The sequence below is a fragment of the Botryllus schlosseri genome, chromosome 5, assembly GCF_051294905.1.
Source record: "Botryllus schlosseri isolate E-star chromosome 5, Bs_hap1, whole genome shotgun sequence".
Taxonomy (NCBI): Eukaryota; Metazoa; Chordata; class Ascidiacea; order Stolidobranchia; family Styelidae; genus Botryllus; species Botryllus schlosseri.
The window spans coordinates 14262031-14285100 of NC_137240.1; the positions used below are offsets into that span (position 1 = coordinate 14262031).

Genomic DNA, 23070 nt, shown 5'->3' on the forward strand with positions numbered 1-23070 from the left:
AAAAGATTGCAACAGCACCGGCGAAATGAGAGCGCGTGCTTATTTTCTACTGCGACTGAGCCGGCAACTCGCGACAAAGTTGGAATTTTTCAACTTTGTCGTCGAGTTGCGCAGCTCGCTCGCCGACGCTTTGTTGCGTAGTCTGGCGACGCGGTGTGCATGGTTTTGTCACATACAGGCGCGATTCTCTCGTTTTGTCGTGTCGCGATAGCCAGTGTGCAGCAGCCTTTTACGAAACCCACCAGGTAACCTAACCTAAACTACGATAGTCGCGCTTCCACAGCAATAAAAATTACTGCGATATCTATTTCAACAGGGTGGCGTCTGGTATCCGTGTGCGCCATGTCTTGTCTATAGAGCTTGCAATCGAAAGAGATCAGAGCGCAGGAGCTCACTAGTCATTCGCGAAAATACAATTCCACGCGGTTAACATTACCCAACTGTCACCATAACAACAAACCCTTACCGCTTTACTCGGGCACACTCTCAATTGACGAGGCATAGCTATTATAAAACCAGGTTTCGAGGATTTGAAAATCGACAGATCCTCCGAAAGCAAGACTGCAACCATACACATTTTCGGATTGACCAGGGTTCTGAATTCCTAGTTATTACTGTGCAGATCGGTAACAAATGTTGCCCTCATTCAAACTTCAGTGAATTTTACCTTACGGAGTCTGTCGGGGGTGGATTCAAACATACCCGTTAGCAGGGCCCTGATTTTTGCTGTGCGACTTTCCACTTTGAAGTACTACCATCTGCTCACAAAGATATTCTCTCAATGGCCAATTTCGTACATATTACACTGAGATATGCTCCGATTGCTCCGTGCATGCAGCGTCATCTTCCCTATTACTCATATCGAATAGTTAAAATGAATTTCCATCTCGGTTATTCACTAGCAACCCGACCTAGGAACAGCAGAACTTCTGATTCTGTTCTGGTAAGAGCTCAACCAACACTTGCACAAGAAGTCAGTACTGAATCAGCCACAGCCGAAGCATGTATTTAATCAAAAGTCGGACATTATTCGAAATTGTTTCTGTAAAGAGCAAGTCAAAACAGCAACACGATTATCGACTGGAGAATCCAGACACAGAAGTTCATACGATCAGCATGCAAAACGGCACATGATAAAATTGTGGAAGTCACATTATTTCTGAAGACAGTGAAAAAATATGAACATGAAACGAGCGGTAAAGATATTCACCGGCTCCCAAAATAAGTGTAGGTAACGTCCTCTACGAGGTGTGGTCTATGAAACCATCAATAACGAATGAAGACTACAAAAACAGACAACTACTCTTGGGCTTGAAGGGGTTGTCTGGGGGTTTCACGATCAAGTAATCCCTCGGTTCATTCTCCGCTACATATTGCATGAGTTGCTGGGACGCAGCAGACACCTGTGAAACAGATAAGATATATGGACACAGCTTCCAGATGGGTGTGTTAACTCAAGAATTGTCAATCAGCCATGACGTCAAAAATGATATCACTCTGGCAACGTCAGTTGAAAGGCAGGTAGTTCAGATGTATCCATAGGCAAGGCCAGAGGTAAAGTAGTGTCAGGGGCATAATAGAATTAATTTTTCACTTATTCAGATTGTCCATGTCCATTACTACGGCTGGGCAAAATCGAGTACCTGAGTGATTCGATTCTGAATCACGTAATATGCTGCGAGTCGAGTCGAGTAATCGAGTATCACTCATTATGATGTCATAACAGAATGTAATATGTCAAAGTTCAAATATGTACCTTTATGTACCTTTTCTGCGACCACAGAGACTATAATGCCTGTTATTCATCACGTTAAAGATACTTTAGTATTTTTTCGACCATACCGATTTCATTGCACTTTGTGACAATGTTGTTGGATGATCATGACTTTGGAAATGTGCTATTTCCAGTAACGTTCGTAGCTTTGTACTTCACGCTTCGTATGCTACAATACGGCCAATCAAGGTTTCAAGGCTTCAACCAACAGTGAAAATTAGTATCGAAACTGTAATTCAGTAGCGAGGAGGGTGAAATTTCAGTACTCGAAAGAATCGTCTTTTACTACTCGACTCGAATCATTAAAATTAATACTCGATTCAGATTCGAGTACTCGAATCATTGTGCCCAGCCCTATCCATTACGCAACATTTTTATCCAATATAAAATTTACAGATATAGAAGTTCTTCAGGTTATTGCATGTCATTAAATAGGTGACTGACTGCATACAGTTTTGCGTTGTGAACTAGGGTAAATGGCCCACTTCAATCAAAACCGTAACACCAATTGAACACTCATAGTTTGAATAAGCGTAATGCAACCTAATTCCAAATATTAATTGGTATACAGAAAATGACTGACAATCATTTGCGACTACAGCATGACACCAGGTTTTGGGTATATGGAATTGAATTGGCATTGGCAATTCAGAAGATTGACAAGTTAATATTCAAAACTCTCAATGTTGAGTATTTGAGATCTGCCGCGGAAAGCAGCTCACTCAGCTCTAGTAATTGCGATGAACTGCGTAAAACTTGATCATCTTTGTAATTAGTTAGGAATACGGAGATGTGAAACGAAATGCGGCATTTAAACTCGGAAGGAAATTTGGCAAGTTCTGGGAACTGGAATACGTAAGCAACCGTCTAAACTCTGTCTTAAATTAATGTCAGCACTAGATAAGACCCGTCACTGACAATTTGGCCAAGTCTTTTTCAGCAACTATTTTCAGTAATCCTACAAGTATTCAGCTCTATTTACGTGACATTTATAGTGTGTGAAATACTATGGTTATTTACGTCAGGACAATGCTCTATTTATTGATTTTACGATATTGTACCGACGTATCAGGTACCAACCAACATCACATTCGATTAAATGGCCCTATTGAGGATAGGAGGCCTAGATAAGCCTCAAGTGTTTGGGCAGGATAGTACAGTCTTAGTAATACCCAGAGGTTCTACTGGAATATCGGTATGTTTTGCCTAATGTAGCATGTGAGCAGCGATGATTCTCCAAGTTGAAGTAATTCAATAAAAAATAATAAAAATACATTGTGTGAGCACAGGACACCGATTCCATACAGGCCCGTTTGGGCCACAACATATCATCTGAGAGAAAAATTAAGGAACGGCTTTCTCAAACAACAAATTTTTCAGTCTAGCTACTAACTTACAATTATACTACGGTAATTGTATTTTGTGTAATCTAACGTATGGAATTTCAGACATGTAAGCAAAGTCCCATGGACAAGGAAACACTGTAGGCTACTTGCGGAAAATGATTGAACCTCTGATTACATGATTATGCATTAACCTGAGCAATGCCCTGGCCCCTACTGGAATCTCGGTACGTTTTGCCTGATATATCAGGTGAGCAGCGACAATTTTACAAGTCAAAGTAATTTGTTAAAATAATAAAAAAATTAAACATAGTGTGAGCACAGGACACCGATTCCATATAGGCGTGTATAGAGTCAGTGTCAATTATTTTCAAAAAATTACTCAAAGTTGAAGAATCGTCGCTGTTCACCTGCCAGAGTGGAATTGGTGGCAAACGTCACACGCAACTTTTCATTCAATTCTTCAATTATTCTATGGAAGAAACCCTTCTGTCACGCGCAACTTATTGACGAAAACAAACACCGATTCCAGTCTGGCTCACCTGATATATCAGGCAAAACGTACCGATATTGCAGTAAGGCATATTAGGAGCTGAGCAACGCATTGACATATTATGCAACACACTAAAAAGCGACGATCGAAATGATCATTGTACCCAAACCGAATCAAATAAGATAACTACACGACTTTATAGGAATTAACAGTGTGTACCAAGCGATATCGACCCAAACGAAGAATTTGCATAAATGAATGACAGCTCAAAAACTAGAGGAATCAATATTCATTTCTGGTTCGATTGCTAGATCTAAGGTATGACTTAATGAAGATGCAGTTAGACATAGAACGACACTGGCAGCTGATTGGTATACCAGTATCTCATTATGAATTATCATTGATTCACTACTGTTTCCCTGCAACCATATTTCGGACAGTTGTACTATAGCCTACCATATATTTCTCTACTCACGTTCGATCTCTGTACGTTCATATGACATCGAAGCTCTTCAATCTGTCTTCGCATAACAGCCATGTGATTTGCCAATTGCGCAGACATATTCGCACGACACGCTTCGCCTTTTGATCAGAAAATGAAAAGCCACTACGCCGTCTTCAAGAAGCTAATTACGAAGCGAAAGCGACAGCCACACCCGAACATTACTAAATATGTACGTATCACAAAATGCCTTGGATCAGATTAGGTCGAATCTTGCAGTAATGGATGAATCACCAAATTAGTTTATCATGAATAAATATGTAAATTAATACTTTTTATGACACAGTTTTGCAAAAATATTCCATTTATTACACGTTAGTTGGTTTATTTATTACAATATCAGTCCCTATTTGTTTCAATGAAATCACCAAGACTGTCAAGAAATCCCCTATCTCATAAAGGTGTGAAATTTTGGAACAACGTACCAACTATCCACTGTACCATAGTCGTTTACAGCTGTAAACGACTATGGCTGTACTATTCCTTATCATAATTTTGTAACTCGCTGTCGCAAATTTATCTTATCCAAGTACTAAAAATAATTACATCTCGTGTCATGACCACAGTGATGTATTTTTAAAGAAGTATATTGTTGTTTTGTTTCATTTTATATTCTACAATAATATTACCACTGTGTGCTTGGGTAAAATTGTTATTTTCTGATCACACTGTCATCAATGAAAACAGTCCTTCACTAGTGTAGCTGTCTTTTGTTTACTTTTGTTTATTTCGTTACTCGTTTCTGTACTACTCGACAAAGAGAAGAAATTGATTAATATTACTATTAATACTGCCAAATATCCTTGGGTGACTCCGGCCTTGCTTGAAGACTTCGGTCATGTCGGGTCACCCACTATATACCGTGTAAAATATAGTTAGGAAAATATAAAAAAAATAAATATGTAGGCCTACTATTGGACGTGTTTGTGGACATTGCATATACTATATTTCATGGTTGACGACTAAAAGAACTCTCTCTCTCTCTCTCTCTCTTCTTGGACTTATTCATACATCTATCTTCATTGTATCGCAGTCTTGCGGTGTATTGAAATGATAAAAAAATTTAGAAATGAATTGAATTGAATTGAATGGAATTGACATTTCAGAAATATTTTCATCACTTTAACACATAACCTTCATAAAGGTTATAGTTATGGTTTAAAACAGCACAAGATTGCAATAATGAAATATTGGAGGAAATAGAAAGTACTTATAATAGGGTTGCCATACGTCCGGAATTTCCCGGACATGTCCGGAATTTCACTGTTCAAACTAGCGTCCGGGAGGAATTTTTAAAATATGCCAAATGTCCGGAATTTCGAAGACTTGACGCATAGGCTCACAATTTTTTCGTGAATCAACATAAAATCATTATTTTTGGGGATATTTTATGCTGATGCATGATGTTTTTCTTCGCGCTACGCTCGATTTACTATCACATTCATTAGTTATATTATGGGGGCTACCACCCTCGCAAAAACTGCACAAAAATAGAAATAAAAACACTTTTAATTTATTGGAATAAGCGTAATTGTAATCGCAATTATATAGGAGAACGGTATACTCCTAGAGGTCGCTAAGGCCGTTTAAATGCTGTTTATTCAAAGATAGTGGTTCCAAACGCGGGGGTCGTTTGCCTTTATTCTGGGGTTCGCGAATGTTTTAAACGTAATCGGCCCGTGAGTAAGTCTGGGCAAAGGTGCTGACTTCTTTCAGTAATCAGCTCGTCAAATTTTGATCCGGGCCATGATAATTTTCAAGTTGGAGATGGACTTGCGACCATAAAAGGTTGGAAACCACTGGATGTGGGGTGTTTATAAATCTCCGTGGTGCGCACCGGCATAAGGCTGAAAAACAATCTTATCGGTGGGACATGAACATGAACATGACTTAACATGTACATTGTACAATGACGCTCTCTTTATTTTCGAACTCATCATCCTCCACCAGCTCTACCGCTAACTCAGTTCATGAGGGCGGAGAGTAGTAACTACGTAGTAATATATAGAACAACCAATATTATTGGCAGACTTCATTAAAAACATTTAACGACCAGATGCATATAGAAACTAGATTCACAGAGAAAGCCCCCCCCCCAGAAGTTGCATCGATTAACCTATGGTGGGCTCAAAATCATTGTTTATTTGCGCGGAAAGGGACTGAAAAATGTGGTCCCGGTCCCGGTTACACAACACACAGCCACATACTCCTGAACCGGATCGTGTGACCACCTCTGGTGTATGAGCAAAGCTTTGCTACTGTCACGACATAACTCATTTTGAAATCCACTAGTGGGCGCTAAAGAGTGTCCAGAATTTGGGTCACAGAAATATGGTAACCCTGACTTATAATAATAATAATAATCGTTGAGTTAAATTTTTCATCTGAACAAGTCACACACAATGTACAATGCGATAAGACACAATGCGATGTCATGAACAGATAGGAGGATGTCGAACGACATGCATCAGTAGCGATCCTTTTAATCAACATTCACCTCCGCGTAGAGTGCTCGATGTCACTATGCAGCACTATTACACCAGTTTTGCCAATTTAGCGATTTTCGCGCTAGATCTAGCGATTTTTCATCCGGTTTAGCGCCAAAAAATATGGATCTAGCGCCTAGCGATAAATCTAGTGATTTTTGAAAAAGTATTTAGCGATTATTTAGCGCTTTTTTACCGAAAATAACCAATAAAGATCAGTTCTGGCTGACATAACATCACGATGTGCAACATTTCTCGCTCCATGAAAATTGAAAATGCGTTCGGACGACTTGTCATAGTTGAGTGACTTTGGATAGTAGCCTACGCAACTCCTGGCGGTTACGCATGGGCAAACAGCGTCTCTTCTTGCTGAGTAGCATAATAGGCCTTTTGCAGGACTTCGATCACGTGACTAGATACGCATAGCAACAACAAATTGGTTAGCAAGCTACTTTCTCGCGCACCTGCTTCAGTGCTAAATATCGCATAGTGTACTGTTGATTTCTGGTTGTAAACGTTTCGGAAATTTGTTGTAGAAGTCATCAGAGATTTACCTATGCTAGATGTCAATCCTGTACAAAGCACATAGAATAATATCGTCAGAATTACGCAGAAATCCGTCGTTAACGTAGCCGTATTTCGGATACAGTATATTATCGTTTTCGGGCTGTAAACGTTCGCAAGTGTTATGGAGATGCGCAAGGATTCAAATATGTTGGATGTCTTTGATTCATGAACTATGTAAACTCCTTGCGTCAAAATTATCGACATTGTAGCCGTTATTTGGTAGTCAACTATGATTTTATGACACAAAATTCGACATTGCAGGACATTGACTCCGTGATATTTATTGCAGCATCAAGTTAGGTGTGGATAGTATACTATAGTTGTATTGTAGCGGTAGTTGGTAATCATTGCAGCATTTTGATGATTGATATCGATTGCAATATATATAGGATACTGCTATTTTTAAGCCTAAGAGACAATGACTGCCAGTGCCAGTACGTTGATGTGTTATGAATTCATGCAATGTGCTACATACCATATATATATTAAATATCCTAAGCTATTGTATGACTTCTCAGTTAAACAATTCAAAATATTTAGACCTCTACACCTATATTACAAGTTATTGATCATTCTGTCATGCTGCCAAGTGCCACTACCCGAAGGAAAATGATCATCAGCTCCAATTGAGGGTGAAACAAACTGTCCCGGGGCCTGGATTACTTGATTGATTGCCTGGATTGGATTACTTCACTCTATGGCACAGTGCAAATATCTTGAGTTTCGAGACATATGGCTATACCACATGCATACGGATTAATGATCTGATGGATTATCCCAAGAGAGCCGAACATAGGGAACTAAGAAATTAATGATGCCCTCGTCAAGAGTTCAGCCTGGAGCCAATTATTATCACCACATAAAATTTGGTCATGCGGTGGAAGGCAGCGTGGTTTCATGCCAACAGAAAATGTCAGCAGATGATCTGACCACTGACTAACTGTCCTGAACTTCTTTCCCGATGTTGATGTCTGCTTTGAAAATGATATTTCATTTGTGTACAGCAAGACAAGCGCTCTTCCGTGGATGCTATGAATATGTCTAGACAAGTGGCTATGGAGGTAGAGGAAAATACATACGCATAACAGTCTCGGCAGTTATTGAACTTGATAAGGTCAACATCCATTTTTCTTCAACTATTTCTTATGCTCTGGGTATCGAATGCACAAAAATTAATAAATCGATCTTCTTTGCAAGTTTATTTGTAAATTCAATGAATCAAAGAATATCATAAGTTCAGAATATTACGGAGTCAATGCGAAAGAAACAATGTTAGTCGTCTTTAGAGGATGTTTCTGAGTTGATTGAGCCAATACACAGAGGGGGTCAGCAACGATGTACTATTTTACCTGAGTACTAGCGTCATTATGAGTTTAGGCTACTTCCACTTCTACTTGACACTTTTTAGGTAGTACTTTTTTGCCAGGTTTGGGATTTTGTCAACTAGAAAGTAGCTTTGGCGCATGATTGCATCCCCTTCAAGCGTGAGGTTGTCATAACAACTGGGCAAAATAGCCCGGTACCACAAAAAAAAAATTTATTGCAAAAAACAAATTGTTTTATAAAATTTTTCTGGCTATGCCATGAAATGGTTGAGTTTTCAAAAAAATGTATAGCAAAATTTTCTACCTTCAGTAGCTTTTGCATTGCCCTATACAAAATTTACACAAATTTCTTGAACAAAAATCAGAGGGTAGGCTAATTCATAACCATTTTATTCTCTTTATACATACTTTTAGATGTTTAACAAATCAATGCAAACATTGATGCTAGCCTCACTAATCTGTACCTGATTGCTGTGCCAGTGAAGTTGCACTGTGCGCTATACGTAAACCATATCCGGGGCATCTCTGATCCTGGCATCTTGTATGATGCAATTGGTATCTCTGCCAAAAACTGCTCTCCAGAAGACACCATCTTCTTTATCGCAAGAACGAGAAGCACACGCACGCTATTTACCTTTTGAACTGTGAGAAAATGCAGCTCAACTGTCTATGGAATGACGTCACCGTAGGGAGGTGGAGCGAACACTTCAAGACGCTACCGGCCTTAAAAGTCGGGACCACATATAAGTAGTGAGGGTTGAATCGTTTGTTGCCGTCCAATCAGAGAGCGCCACGTCATCCTAATTGCCACGCCCATTTCCATCCCCTAAGGGAACATTCATCTGCTACGTCATCTGTGCCACATCATCAAGCGCCACGCCTATAGTGCCACATCATCCATCCATTGCTATATCATCGCTGCATTGATTGCCGCATCTTGATACTTTTCTCAGATATTGTATTATGTGTATTTAGGACTAATATAATCCGTCCATATTTTTTAAACTTGATTTTATGTGTATAAGTTACGGTTTCTGCAGTTTCCACATTTTACGACTTATGATTGCTGCGTCAAAACTTACCTAGGCTAGAATCGACAGATTTTCTATTATGTGTATTTAGGACTATGTATTTAAATTCCTATTCAGATTATACATAAATGCGAAAACTATGATGTCTATGTAAGGTTATATTCTCCGGATAATATTATTAATATCAAAATTCTACACATCATCACTAATTACTTAATATAAAATGCGATTTTGAGCGCTGCGACTTGATAATATGAACCCCTACGCTTCTGATGCATGATTTTTTGTGATAAGGACCTAGGTAACATTCAGAGTCTGCAACGATTGTTTGGATATACATTATAGCAATACCCCACTAAACTATAGGCGGTTATATTACTCTAATGATCAGAGATAACTCATCCGTCCATATTTTTAAACTTGATTTTATGTATACAAGTTACTGTCTCTGCAGCCTCCACATTTTACGACTTATTTTCATTAGACGCAGGCAAGCGATTCTCCAGTTCGGAGCTACGGAAACAAATCACTCGCATGTGCGCGTTGCGAATAGTCTTGTAGAATTTTCTAAAGTCGTAACAGCTTAGTAGCAATGTTCCCTCTAAGCTGCGCATGTGCGCAAATGCGCAGTGCAGACACGGGCTCTGCGCACAGAAAATCTAAGTTGCGCACAAAAAATCCGACGTGATGACCTTTTTTTAGTCGTTACGCACTGTTTTCCAATGGTATGCGCAGTGAGTTGATGAGTGTGCGCAGAGTCGTCAAAAATTAGAGGGAACATTGCTTAGTAGCATATACGCGAATCCCAAGGTGAAAATAATCGAACGAACTATAGCCGTAGGCGTCCGATTCGCAGGGCTTTATTTATACAAACTCTATCGATGCCTGTACGCGAACCCCAGCGTTAAAACGATTAGGTCTAATTAACACGTTCTGAAGCCGAAAATTTAGTCAACATCATTGAGATAGCCATGATTTGAAGATGGTGATCGAGTGTGACAATAGCACTCGCCAAGGTTAGACAAACATAACCTTAAACTACTCTCTACTTCACAAAATATAAAGTTATAAAAGTAAGCAGATCTCTATGAAAACCCGTGAAATAGAAGTAAAAGTAGCCTAGAAACATAACTACTTAATGAAAAATCGTGATTCTTGAAGTGACCACATTTCATACGATTCAGTCCTTTTCATGTCACTAGAATAAGGTGATTAAACTGACAGTGAAACGCCGCCGGCGTCTTATAACGTAATAATGTAAGCTGCGTCGGGTGCTGCTATAATGTTAGGAGCGAATATAGTAGAAAGTTCACGTCTGGACACCTGTAAGCAGGTGCGCATACTACCGTAGTAAAACGCATAACAGAATTCACGCAAAAGTCGATATTGCTTTGTGATGCTTTTGATGTTGTTCCATACCGATTGGGAAGATAGGACTCCTAATTTCCTAACTAACTACATAATCCCTATAGTAACGTAGTCAGACGCATAACGGAATTTACGCAAAATCGGTATTGCTCTGCGATAATTTTGACCACTATGTTTTGATAATAACTTGCTTCCGAGAAATAAATAACATTCATTATACGTTAGATGATACTTTTCCTTGATATTCTATTATGTGTATTTAGGGCTAATGCGACATCACTATATTGCCGACAGGCCTGATTCGAACACACTAATTTTGCGAATTAAACTTTTATCGCGGAACGCAACAAGATAAATCATATGAATTTGTAAACTACTTATTCATGACATAGTAATAATTCTACTTGTGTACTTTTTCATATTTTGCAGCAATTTTAGTAGTACTTAAATAAAATTCGGAATATAAACTAATCGAAAAATTCGGTAACCAATTTCGCATAGGCTATGCATACAAATGAGGAAAGTTACATCAACGCGTGTTAACTAATTGAATTATGTAGCTTGTAATTCATGCAAGTTTCGAAACTTCTACACTGAATCCTTTAAAGTAGATAGAATCGAAAAAACTAATCGAAAATATTCACGAAGTTTGGATGCGACATATTTGGGTTTTTTAAAATCATTCATACCCATGATTCGAAATACTTTAACTAACTTATGTTTTCGACATAAGATAAGCGTGAAATGTACAAATTTCTATGTTGCGCAAATACCACAAACTTTGCTTGCTTTCAGAGCCGGCAACTAAATGCAAGACAGAATTTACGCAAAAGTTGCTATTCTGAAAATTTTGTCAAGGTAATAGTTTAAAAACTTACACTTGAGCACTACGAAATGTTCAAGTACTTTATCTTTACACGACGTTTTTTGTAAAAGGAATACTAATATTATTGAAAAAATAAAAAATAAAAAGAGCGAAAAATTACATTTTATCCCGGAACGCAACAAGAAAAATCGTATGAATTTGTTAACTACTTATTCATGACATATTAATAATTCTACTTGTACACTTTTTCACACTTTATAACACTTTAAGTAGTACTTAACAGTTTCAGTTTTAAATAAAATACGGAATATAAACTAATCGAAAAATTCGGTTACCAATTTCGCGTAGGCTATGCATACAAATGAGGAAAGTTACATCAACGCGTGTTAACTAGTTGTATCGAGTTATCGAATGATTTTTTTCTTTACATCAAAATAACTAGAGTGTGTAACTACATTAAAAACATATCTAAATGAGCTCCAGGTCATTGTGATTATGCAGCATACCAAATTTCATCACACATTTCATGATGGAACAACTTTAAAACTAACGCAGTTCTATAGCAACTTTTGCCTAAATCTGTTTTCGGTAGCATGTACATATCCATAGTCAGCTTTAATAACAGAATTACCATGCTAATATGTGACTCCTCACCTTGAAACTTGGTACGTAGTTGTAGGACATTGTGATTATGCAGCATACCAAATTTCTTCACGCAACTTTAAAACTAACGCGGCTCTACATCGACTTTTTGCGTACATCTGTTTGCGGGAGCGTATAGCACGTACCTATACATAGTCAACTTTAATAACGGAATTACCATGCTTAACATTGAATCCCAACTCTAAACTTGATTCGTAGTTGTAGGACATTGTGACAATGCACCATGCTAAATTTCATCGCACATCTAATGATGGATCACCTTTAAAATTAACGCAGTCGAATACCGACTTTTAAGCATATCTGTTTTGCGTGAACATAGCATATACCTATGCATAGTCAATTTTAATAGCAGAATTACCGTGTTAAACATTGAATTCCCACCTTGAAAGTTGGTACGCGATTATAGGACACTATAACAATGCACCATACCAAATCCCATCACACATTTCATGATGGAACAACTTTAAAACTAACGCGGCTCTACATCGACTTTTTGCGTATATCTGTTTTGCGGGGGCGTATAGCACGTACTCATACATAGCTAACTTTAATAACGGAATTACCATGCTTAACATTGAATCCCAACTCTAAACTTGATACGTAGTTGTAGGACATTATGGCAATGAACCATGCTAAATTTCATCACACATCTAATGATGGAACACCTTTGAAACTATCGCAGTCGAATACCGACTTTTACACATATCTTTTTTTCGTGAACATAGCATATACCCATACATAGTCAATTTTAATAACAGAATTAGCATGCTAAACCTTAAATTCTCACCTTGAACGTTGGTACCCAGTTGTAGGACATAATAACAATGCACCATACCAAATTTCGTCAGGCATTTCATGATGTAACACTTTCAAAAACCAACGCAGTTCTATACAGGCTTTTGGCTAAATCTGTGTTTCCGTAGCGTAGCACGTACCTATACATAGTCAACTTTAATATCAATACATGTTTATCGTAAGTCCTACACAGTCATGATATCCGGCCGAGTTTGACTTTTAGAAAACATTATACCGACATCGCGACATCTTACAAAATTGAAACCGCGGTGACTGCTTGAGAGACCTACCAGTGATATCGCGGTAATCTAGTTACTTCCACAAAATAGTATATGTATTCAACTTACTTTCCACAAATCTAACGCGCAAAACAATTTACTTTGCTAACGAAAAGTGCTGAGTCATCATATCATTATCCACGCAACAATACACCTAAAACATACTATCGTACAAAATGGTCGCTAACCTCTTTGTGCACCAGCTGTAAATCTCACAAGCAATAAGTTTCAAGATTCCAGTTATTGAAAAAATGTTAAAGTGTTTCTCCTGCGCCAAGTCGTTATGTTGACGAAAGCGTATATTGTAATATCATGATCGATTTGCATTCGTTGGTCACAAACCGTCACTACTCTAAATAATTATTTTTCACTCAAACACAACAGCATACTTGTCGCCATTCGTTTTCATCAAGCACGAGTTCAATAAACTTACTTACTACGACATGAATTAGTATTTTTATGTTGTGTAAATAGGTAATAATTAATTTTAGTAACACTATACCAACATCATCGAGTTGTGCGAATGGATTTACATGTGGTGTTATGGTTTTAATCGAAGTACACTGCACGATCTAATGTAGAGTCATCTCTATTGTATAGCAACTCGGTAATCGAAATGCATGCATTAACATTTAAACAGCGATCGTGTTTCGTCACGCGAAAAATATGTTCACTACTGCGATACTCCGCACAGGGCATGCAAATCCTTTTCACACTCGTAATAGTATACCAACGGCTACCGGCGACAACGTTTAACAATACCAACGACACTAAACATACGATACCTACCCAATCTGCAAATTGTTTCGATTTATTCTGTCCGTTTTAATTTAAGATAAGGAAGCCCATTTCACTCAATGTATCGATGCCTACGGTACTCTACAAAATTTTCTGATTAATTCTCCCTATGCTTATTTATCACAAGAAAGATGATTTGACACCTAAAGTACGAAATACTTTTTCGCTTGAGCTAAGCCGCAGCGCCTGGAGTGGAATTTTACGGGGTATGTGGACTCATTTCGTAGGGCTCTATGCCATAGGAGCATACTTTACGCTCCAATTCGATTCCCACACATTCCATATAATTACTAACAGAACCATTGAGTACCAGCCTTGACATTTTCCGTAGTACTAGATGGCATGTATACAATTTCACGACATCCGACATTACGACGAAGACTATCAAAATATCGAAAGAAGCCCTCTATTCTTTTCTGAAATAACCAAGGTTTTATCAGGACTTCCCTTCATCTAAACTCCAGCAGAATCACTAATAACCTCTCAAGTGTACTCAATTTACTCTAATTTGATACTCGTGTACCAAATTCCTATTTTCCGCAAGTATGATAGAGGCTATCGCTCGATACTCAACGATTCGTAATTTTGCTGGAATACAAGTACAATTAGTTTAAAGTAGTTTGAGGTTACGTTTGTATCACCTTGACAAGTGCTATTATCAAAAAATGCTTTTGCTAAACTCTTACACTTTCACTAAACTTCTACACTGAATTTTGGAAAGTAGATAGAAAAGGAAAACTATTAACATAAGCTAAGTGAGAAGCACGCAAATTTCGATTGCATACAAATGCCACAAACTGCGCTAACTTCCAGAGTTGTTAAGTATAGAAGTGCTCGTACGTCTTGAGAATACCCAAGTAGGTTTTTTGCCTACATGTACCAAATACTCTCAAGTCCTTATGATATTGGATTTACATGCCCAAGTTGGGGATTCTCGTTACATTGTCTTCTTGTGTGTTGGTGATTAAATACATTGCGACGCTGTCACTTGGCTCTTAATTGGATTGTTTCATCTGAAAGAACTAATTTTGTCTGTTATAATACTTTATTAGACTTGTATGGCGAGGCGTCTGCTGGTATCGAGAAGTAAGGTCGCAAGCAATCATTGAGTCAGTCGTGATGTCTGATTGGGAGTGTCGGCCTCTTATATCCAGCAAGTGTAATGTGCCATATTAGGCCATAAGTATCGTAGGCCCCGCGTGAAGTGTACAAATTTCGATGTTGCGCAAATACCACAAACTTTGCTTGCTTTCAGAGCCGGCAACTAAATGCAAGACAGACTTTACGCAAAAGTTGCTATTCTGAAAATTTTGTCAAGGTAATGGTTTGAAAACTTATACTTGAGCACTCGTACTTCTTGAGAATACCCAAGTAGGTTTTTTGCCTAGATGCACCACATAGTCTCAAGTCCTTATGATATTGGAGTACATCAACTTCATGATAGCTAGAGTATTAAACAGTAATATACCTAGAGTACTAATGTTTTACTTACTCGGAAATGACTACTTCTACCTTATTTTAAAGGATACCTCATTCGAAGCGAAATTGCATGTGGTTTTGGATAACATCCAAGATGTAGGCTCACTTTGAAGGTTACTTCGTAAAACTCAAATATTGCGCAGTGAGAGTTCGCAAATTCTCGAAGTATTTTTGTTATTTTTATTGCGATAAGTCATTCTGCAGCGCGAAAATGCGTCGTAGGATATAGATGAAACTAGCACCACTCATCAAGACCGCTGAAAACAGTACGTTTCAACATTTAGTAGCAGTAAATTTCTAGTAAAGTACAAGACGTGATGATTTCCGAGTGAGTTAAAAGTATTGCAGGTATAGGGGTGTGTTCGCCCTGTGCTGCCAATCGGACATCGTGTCTAGGGCGTGTTCGGCCATTCAAACAGAGTTGAATAACCATAAAAAATATTCCCGCGCCCTCCTAAACCCAACTATTCCTAACCCCTACAACCTAGGGCGCGGGAATATTTTTTATGGTTATTCAACTCTGTTTGAATGGCCGAACACGCCCTAGACACGATGTCCGATTGGCAGCACAGGGCGAACACACCCCAGACACGATATCCGAGTGTCAACTCAGTCGGAACACAACCCAGACACCATGTTTGAATGGGCGAACACGCCCCGGACACGATGTCCGATTGGCAGCACAGGGCGAACACACCCCAGACAGGATGTCCAAACACGCACCTGACATGATGTCCGAACACGACCAAGACACCATGTCCGAATGGCAGCACAGGCCGAACACACCCTAGACATGATGTCCGAACACGTCCCTATCATTTTCATGTCTGATAATGTTACTTGTCAAGGTGATACAAACGTAAGCTCAAACTACTTTAAAATTTAAAGTCTTACCAAATTTTATCTAAACTGAAACTGTCGAGTACCGATAAAGTAGTCTAAAACCTAGTCACTTTTTACGTGGAGGGAGAACATAGCGAAGTACTTGTACATTTTGCAGTACTCAAGTATAGGTTTGGCCTGCTTGCGCTATACTTAATGAAGTGATTACCTATTTACACTGCATCTACTTCGATTTCAGAGTTTTTCGCTTTTTCCAGCAAACTATACCTTCAATACTTACTTTTCAACTAACTGGGAAATCATTACTTCTTGTACTTTAGTAGGACTTTACTGCTACAATGTACTTTTTTCAGTGGACCAGCGGTCTTGGTGAGTGTTGTCAGTTTCATCTATATCCTACGAAAAGCTACTCGAGTACTTCACGGGTTCGTATCATCGCAAATAATATATTCTAAACATGTTTAGATAGCGAGGAGTTGTAATTATAGGTGAAAGGGACAAATTTTATCTAAAACTGAAACTGTAAAGTACCGATAAAGTGGTCTAGAGTATTTTTTATGTTTATTCAACTCAACGAATATCTTCATTTGGCCTGCTTACTACATTTTAAAGATTTTCTACGCTAGAAAAATCGCTGTAACATGATAAGTATATTATAATTAATCTTATCAGCGCGGCATAGTACATTCGAGTAAATTCATTAAATTAGCTTATGTTTATGAAATTATTTGGTTTCTGAATTCTATCTAAAACTGAAACCGACGAGTATCGGTAAAAGCACTTATTACGTGCAGGGAGGCGATAGCGAAGTACTCGTGCATTTTGTACTACTCAAGTATAGGTTTTATCTGCTTGCGCTAAACTTAATCAAGTGATTAACTATTTACACTGCATCTACTTCTATTTCAGAGTATTCGGTTTTCAGGTAAACTATACCTGCAATACTTTTAACTCACTCGGAAATCATCACGTCTTGTACTTTACTAGAAATTTACTGCTACTAAATGTTGAAACGTACTGTTTTCAGCGGTCTTGATGAGTGGTGCTAGTTTCATCTATATCCTACGACGCATTTTCGCGCTGCAGAATGACTTATCGCAATAAAAATAACAAAAATACTTCGAGAATTTGCGAACTCTCACTGCGCAATATTTGAGTTTTACGAAGTAACCTTCAAAGTGAGCCTACATCTTGGATGTTATCCAAAACCACATGCAATTTCGCTTCGAATGAGGTATCCTTTAAAATAAGGTAGAAGTAGTCATTTCCGAGTAAGTAAAACATTAGTACTCTAGGTATATTACTGTTTAATACTCTAGCTATCATGAAGTTGATGTACTCCAATATCATAAGGACTTGAGACTATGTGGTGCATCTAGGCAAAAAACCTACTTGGGTATTCTCAAGAAGTACGAGTGCTCAAGTATAAGTTTTCAAACCATTACCTTGACAAAATTTTCAGAATAGCAACTTTTGCGTAAAGTCTGTCTTGCATTTAGTTGCCGGCTCTGAAAGCAAGCAAAGTTTGTGGTATTTGCGCAACATCGAAATTTGTACACTTCACGCGGGGCCTACGATACTTATGGCCTAATATGGCACATTACACTTGCTGGATATAAGAGGCCGACACTCCCAATCAGACATCACGACTGACTCAATGATTGCTTGCGACCTTACTTCTCGATACCAGCAGACGCCTCGCCATACAAGTCTAATAAAGTATTATAACAGACAAAATTAGTTCTTTCAGATGAAACAATCCAATTAAGAGCCAAGTGACAGCGTCGCAATGTATTTAATCACCAACACACAAGAAGACAATGTAACGAGAATCCCCAACTTGGGCATGTAAATCCAATATCATAAGGACTTGAGAGTATTTGGTACATGTAGGCAAAAAACCTACTTGGGTATTCTCAAGACGTACGAGCACTTCTATACTTAACAACTCTGGAAGTTAGCGCAGTTTGTGGCATTTGTATGCAATCGAAATTTGCGTGCTTCTCACTTAGCTTATGTTAATAGTTTTCCTTTTCTATCTACTTTCCAAAATTCAGTGTAGAAGTTTAGTGAAAGTGTAAGAGTTTAGCAAAAGCATTTTTTGATAATAGCACTTGTCAAGGTGATACAAACGTAACCTCAAACTACTTTAAACTAATTGTACTTGTATTCCAGCAAAATTACGAATCGTTGAGTATCGAGCGATAGCCTCTATCATACTTGCGGAAAATAGGAATTTGGTACACGAGTATCAAATTAGAGTAAATTGAGTACACTTGAGAGGTTATTAGTGATTCTGCTGGAGTTTAGATGAAGGGAAGTCCTGATAAAACCTTGGTTATTTCAGAAAAGAATAGAGGGCTTCTTTCGATATTTTGATAGTCTTCGTCGTAATGTCGGATGTCGTGAAATTGTATACATGCCATCTAGTACTACGGAAAATGTCAAGGCTGGTACTCAATGGTTCTGTTAGTAATTATATGGAATGTGTGGGAATCGAATTGGAGCGTAAAGTATGCTCCTATGGCATAGAGCCCTACGAAATGAGTCCACATACCCCGTAAAATTCCACTCCAGGCGCTGCGGCTTAGCTCAAGCGAAAAAGTATTTCGTACTTTAGGTGTCAAATCATCTTTCTTGTGATAAATAAGCATAGGGAGAATTAATCAGAAAATTTTGTAGAGTACCGTAGGCATCGATACATTGAGTGAAATGGGCTTCCTTATCTTAAATTAAAACGGACAGAATAAATCGAAACAATTTGCAGATTGGGTAGGTATCGTATGTTTAGTGTCGTTGGTATTGTTAAACGTTGTCGCCGGTAGCCGTTGGTATACTATTACGAGTGTGAAAAGGATTTGCATGCCCTGTGCGGAGTATAGAATGTAAACGTGGAATGGCAGCGACCGATTTTGCAGCTCCGTTCCGCTTCGCTGAAGTTTTACTCAGACTGATTTCACGGCAGCTACTGCAGTAATTCTAGCAATCCAAAAGTTGTCTTCCAGAGCTCAGAATTTACTGAATCTGGTCTTGATCGAAAGCTACTGTCGCACTGATTCCGAAAATGTATATGAAAATATGATCAGGCACTGAACCGCTTAGAATTCGCCCTCCAAGTCTGAATTATCGGCATTGTCCGAACAATCGAAGAGCCGCAATGGGTCATTGTTATGGTCATTGTTTTGCGATCATCCGATTGTTCTGAACAATGCAGATTTTAGATGTTGAGGGTGGTTTTTCATCTAAGTACGGTGCTTCACCATATTTTGATCGATATTTTCGAAATCAGTGCGACAGTAGCTTTCGATCAAGACCGGATTCAGTAAATTCTGAGCTCTGGAAGACAACTTTTGGATTGCCAGAATTACTACAGTAGCTGCCGTGAAATCAGTCTGAGTAAAGCTTCAGCGAAGCGGAACGGAGCTGCAAAATCGGTCGCTGCCATTCCACGTTTACATTCTATAGTGCGGAGTATCGCAGTAGTGAACATATTTTTCGCGTGACGAAACACGATCGCTGTTTAAATGTTAATGCATGCATTTCGATTACCGAGTTGCTATACAATAGAGATGACTCTACATTAGATCGTGCAGTGTACTTCGATTAAAACCATAACACCACATGTAAATCCATTCGCACAACTCGATGATGTTGGTATAGTGTTACTAAAATTAATTATTACCTATTTACACAACATAAAAATACCAATTCATGTCGTAGTAAGTAAGTTTATTGAACTCGTGCTTGATGAAAACGAATGGCGACAAGTATGCTGTTGTGTTTGAGTGAAAAATAATTATTTAGAGTAGTGACGGTTTGTGACCAACGAATGCAAATCGATCATGATATTACAATATACGCTTTCGTCAACATAACGACTTGGCGCAGGAGAAACACTTTAACATTTTTTCAATAACTGGAATCTTGAAACTTATTGCTTGTGAGATTTACAGCTGGTGCACAAAGAGGTTAGCGACCATTTTGTACGATAGTATGTTTTAGGTGTATTGTTGCGTGGATAATGATATGATGACTCAGCACTTTTCGTTAGCAAAGTAAATTGTTTTGCGCGTTAGATTTGTGGAAAGTAAGTTGAATACATATACTATTTTGTGGAAGTAACTAGATTACCGCGATATCACTGGTAGGTCTCTCAAGCAGTCACCGCGGTTTCAATTTTGTAAGATGTCGCGATGTCGGTATAATGTTTTCTAAAAGTCAAACTCGGCCGGATATCATGACTGTGTAGGACTTACGATAAACATGTATTGATATTAAAGTTGACTATGTATAGGTCAGACATGGGGTGATTACTTTATGATTGTAGTCGATTGCGATTACGATTACTTATGAATGACGCGATTATGATTACGATTACGATTACAGCAATATCAGGAAGTAGTCGATTACGATTACGATTACATTGGAAAAGTAATCACGATTACTCACGATTACATTTATTTTGCATCTTAGAAGCTATGTTGGAAGACAATATATGGATTGCACTGAAGAGGCCTAATGTGACAACAAACTCCCTTTAAAAGAGATCCGTCATTTGCTTGTTGCGTCATAATGTACCCATTGCTCATTTTTAAAGGGGTCAATTTATCGCGCCCAATGATTTGCATTCTTGCCAGGGCCACAATTACCGCACCTCAAATTTCCCAATATGGTGGCCCAATACTCAAAAAGTATTTCGTAAACTAACTTAAGTTACAGAGTATTTTTGAGAGATCTAATTAACTTGAAAATCCTCTCTAGATCAGTGATTCCCAACCGCGGCTCTGAGAACCCCATGCGGCTCCGAGCTAGCCTACTTGCGGCTCCCATTGACGGTGGAAAATCCAACAAAAATATCATAAAATCAATTTAGAACAAATAAAAAAAAATTGATTTTCAAAAATTACACTTGCTTGGCTTGGAATCTGGAGTTTATAATTAAGGGTCGAGAGCAATTCCTTTGCTGTCGAGTAGCGATTCTCTACTCAACAACGATTTCGTTACTCAACTCACGTCAAAAAGTATGCTCACACTCAAATGCGTTTGGATCGTCACTCAAATTTAAGTCTGCTCATCATCAGACTTGATTAAGTGCAGTTGGTGTTGCAACACGTTTTAAAAAGCTATCTGACCATCAAACCGATGGATTATTTGACTTGATTGTTAAGTTCAACGGCCGCATTGACGGAATGAATGCTTTTTTCCCCATGATGAAAATATTTTCAAGTCCTATTGTAATTAATGTGGCCACTGACCCTGTTAATTTACAGCTTGAGTTGCTAGACATGCAGTCAGATATAAAGACATGAGCATTTGTTTATGCGTCTCACGAAAGTTTTTCTTCTAGTCTGCTACGCTTGAGCCACTACAATATCGTTTGATTATATAACAAACCGGAGGTCACGAATTAACAACATACACTAAAGTAATTATAACAAGATACCAGAGGTTAGAATTATGAATTACGTGCCCCAGCTTTACAGGTAGGTAATTCTGTGGCGAGATATCGCAGTAGTATAATCCACGGCTGCAACGCCATTGGGTTGCGGGTTCGAGTCCGACCGAGGTCGACTTCAGAATTCCTTTCTAAGTGTTGGAGGTTTATCTAGGCTCCTCCTCGCCGCCTCTTCCGCGTAAGCGGTGTCTTACAATAAGCCTAGAAGTGGGCCGTGCTACAAGTCGGCAGATACGGAATCAAAAATGAAGAAAATCGGCCTGGTGTAACTGACCGTTGTAGTCGACAAACACCAAGATTACCTCAGACAAACAAACTCTACAGGTGAATCTGACCATCGGGGGCTGAGAGAGGATTAAAAATCAATAGTACTATAATGCAATTATTGACGAAATCAAGTCTTCAACTTGCGATTACCACCCTATAGGGGACGAACTGCTGTTTTGGTCTTAATTCCAGCTACAGCCCATGTTCACATGATATATAGGCCCATGGCCATGGCCACTCCAATTTTGAGTAAAGATTGGCGCCCGTTTCAAGTAGAGTCATATGAGAATAAGATGAAGCGAACATAAAATTCTGCCTTCAACTTAATACAGATATTGTACTTTAAGCTGCCGTTATGAGAAACGGCAAAAACGGCTCGGTTTTGATGTATATATATCACCAGCTGTTGATTTTTACTGCTTCGTTGTGGAAATCGCAATGTTTTATTTGACGAGTACAAAATTTCAAATCTTGATGTACGTACGTAGCCTACTTGATAGGCCTACTGCTCGCCAAGCAGCTACGGTCAAATTGCGTTTAACTGAGCATAAGCATAACCAAACATCAACCATAAGTTACTATTTTAAAGTAGGCAGAGCGGAGATAAATTATCCTGCTGCGAGGTAGTGGCGTGTGGAACGTGTTGATAACCTGATATATAGCACGACGGGTGTTCTTACAATGACACTAATGTGCGACGTATGTACAATTGTACATCGAATATCTATTTACTGTGGATACTTCTTACGCAATGACGCGCAAAGCTAATAGGCTGCT

At 38.6% G+C, this 23070-nt stretch overlaps 1 protein-coding gene and 1 long non-coding RNA gene across 2 annotated transcripts in view; one reads left to right on the top strand and one right to left on the bottom strand.

Annotated features, from left to right (window-relative positions):
• LOC145439153 (uncharacterized) overlaps nt 1-23070 on the top strand; it is a 110717-nt gene that overhangs the window by 26469 nt on the left and 61178 nt on the right. The gene's annotated exons all lie outside the window — the stretch shown is intronic.
• On the bottom strand, nt 979-4263 carry LOC145439123 (guanine nucleotide-binding protein G(I)/G(S)/G(O) subunit gamma-7-like). Its single transcript, XM_080316601.1, has 2 exons — nt 4086-4263; nt 979-1403 (listed from the first exon to the last, which is right to left on the bottom strand). The coding sequence occupies exons 1-2, from the start codon at nt 4170-4172 to the stop codon at nt 1284-1286; spliced, it is 207 nt and encodes a 68-aa protein (XP_080172727.1). The 5' UTR covers nt 4173-4263; the 3' UTR covers nt 979-1283.

Coding starts and splice junctions, on each gene's coding strand:
- LOC145439123 (XM_080316601.1), bottom strand. CDS start 4,172: ATGTCTGCGCAATTGGCAAATCACATGGCTGTTATGCGAAGACAGATT. Junction 1,404..4,085: donor TGAACGTACAGAGATCGAAC/GTGAGTAGAGAA, acceptor TCTGTTTCACAG/GTGTCTGCTGCGTCCCAGCA.